The sequence below is a fragment of the Neomonachus schauinslandi genome, unplaced genomic scaffold (assembly GCF_002201575.2).
Source record: "Neomonachus schauinslandi unplaced genomic scaffold, ASM220157v2 HiC_scaffold_2914, whole genome shotgun sequence".
In the NCBI taxonomy this organism is placed as follows: domain Eukaryota; kingdom Metazoa; phylum Chordata; class Mammalia; order Carnivora; family Phocidae; genus Neomonachus; species Neomonachus schauinslandi.
In genome coordinates, this window is record NW_025411603.1 from 2,031 (window position 1) to 4,129 (window position 2,099).

The following is a 2,099-nucleotide window of genomic DNA, read 5'->3' on the forward strand; positions in this document are numbered from 1 at the left end:
ATGGCAACATTTTAGAATAAGTAACTGTAAAATGTGTTCCCTTCCCCACTGCCCTGGCTGGTGCTTATTCTGCAGCTCAGCTACTTTTCTTGGAAGCAGGATGGCCGAGGGGAGGAAGAATGGCTCTCGGATTTAAGCTTTGAAGAGGCCGAGTTCAAACCGCCAGAATTGGACTAGCGTTTTTTAATTTCCCGGGATGCCGGGTCCTGTGGCATCCTTGGGAAACTGCCCCCTGCCCCCTTCCACCCCAGAGCTGCTGGAGTCCGGGGCCATCCTGCCTCGCTGTGAGCCCCAGGAGGTGGGTGTGCCCTTCGTAGGGGGAAGGGAGGTTTGGGCCCCGGTGCTCCGAGGGGCGGGGTGCCCGTCGGCGCTGAGCTAATAATGGTAGCATAAATAAAGGGTGGGACGTAGGTGGGGGAGGGGCGTGCAGTTCTTAACGGTGCGCGCGTCACGGGGCTGCCATAACGGTTCGGCTCCCGTTTGGCGCGTGCTGATCCATTAGCATGGGTCGCTGCGCCCCAGAGCCTCCGCGTGTCATGTCCCGGCTGCGCCTCTGGGCCCCACTGCTGCTCCGCACGTGGCAATCATTGTGGCTGCTGGTCCAGGCAGCTCAGCCTCCGGAGTGGGCCCTGGACCATGCCCAGCTGACCGCAGACCTCCTGGGGCCCACCAAGCCCTGGTCTTCACAGTCCTCTCAATTCCCGCCCGAATCGCTCCAGGCACTTACACCCCCAGGAGAGGGGTCCTCTGCTCCAGCCCAGATGTTGTCCCTGCCTAAGGAGTTGACTGAGACTGTTTCCGTTCCCGGACACGGATTCAGTTGGTAAGCTGCCCCCAGAGGCAGATCAGGATCTGATTCACAGGCTAACCCAGCTTGAAAGGCTCCCAGAGGTGGTTCCAAGGCTAGGTTGGGATCAGAATCAGACCATAGCTCCGCCTCCTCGACTCCAAAGTACGATTAAAACTGTAGGTCTAGATCAGGCGGAAGATCACCAGTCATTTGAAATACTTGTTCCACCTCTGGATAGTCACAGTTCAAAGCCAACGAAGTTTATTGTTTCACCCCCCAAACCTGGAGAAAGATCTAGCTCAGCATCAAAGGCTTGCCAAAGTTGTTGGAACTCCAAACCAATTTGCAAATAAAGACCACCTACAACAACAGTTGCAGGATGGTTATTCAGATTCCAGTATGGATATCCTATATCCTGAGGTGAATTTACCAATGGATTTCCCAGGGGGATCAGATCAACCTCCAAAGCTCCCTGAGGAGGTTGAAATTCCTCCACTCCTGCAGGAGACCCCAAATCATCTAGAGTTGCCTGAGGAAGCTGAATCTTTTTTGCCTCAGGTGGAGGCCCAGGCCGAACATTCAGAGCCCCCTGAGGAGATAGAAACATCTCCAATTCAGCAGGGGGCTCCATCTCAGCCTCCAGAGATCCTTAAGGAAGGTGTAAACCCACAGGAGACCCTGGCTGAGCCTTCAAGTACCCCTGAAGAAATCAAACTTTCTTTACTCCAACAGAAAGCCTCAGCTCAACTGACAGAGGCCCCTGAGGAAGTAGAACCTTCGACCCCTCAGGAGGCCTCAGCTCAACTGACAGAGGCCCCTGAGGAAGTAGAACCTTCGACCCCTCAGGAGGCCTCAGCTCAACCGACAGAGGCCCCTGAGGAAGTAGAACTTTCGACCCCTCAGGAGGCCCCAGCTCAACCTCCAGAGCCATCTAAGGAGATGGTACCTCAACCAATAGCACATGAGGTGAATGTGCCATCTCTGAGTAAGAATGAAGCTCAGTGGCCAAACTTCAACGTCACTGTTAAACCTGTGGATCTGGTACTTACTGTAACTCTAACTCAGCCTCCAGAGCGCACCGAGGAGGCTCAGGCTTCTCAAATCCAGCAGGAGGCCCCAGCTCAGCCTGTAGAGCTCCCCAAGGAGGCTGGGCCCACTCCAGTCCAGATGGAGGCGCCGGCTCGGCCAGCAGAGCGCCCCAAGGAAGCTGGGCCCACCCCAACCCAGCCAGAGGCCCCGGCTCGGCCTGCAGAGCGCCCCGAGGAGGCTGGACCTTGTCCAGTCCAACAGGAGGCCCCAACTCTAGTTC

At 56.3% G+C, this 2,099-nt stretch overlaps 1 protein-coding gene across 1 annotated transcript; it reads left to right on the forward strand.

Moving 5' to 3' along the window:
* Nucleotides 1-436: 436 nt before the first annotated feature.
* On the forward strand, nucleotides 437-1,831 carry LOC123323944 (leucine-rich repeat-containing protein 37B-like; the record flags this gene model as incomplete). The annotated part of the gene is given in 3 exon segments (XM_044912475.1): nucleotides 437-790; nucleotides 792-1,062; nucleotides 1,064-1,831. Coding segments are annotated over 3 exon segments (1,326 nt in total), but the record flags the coding sequence as incomplete, so codon positions are not given.
* Between the last annotated feature and the right edge of the window lie 268 nt (nucleotides 1,832-2,099).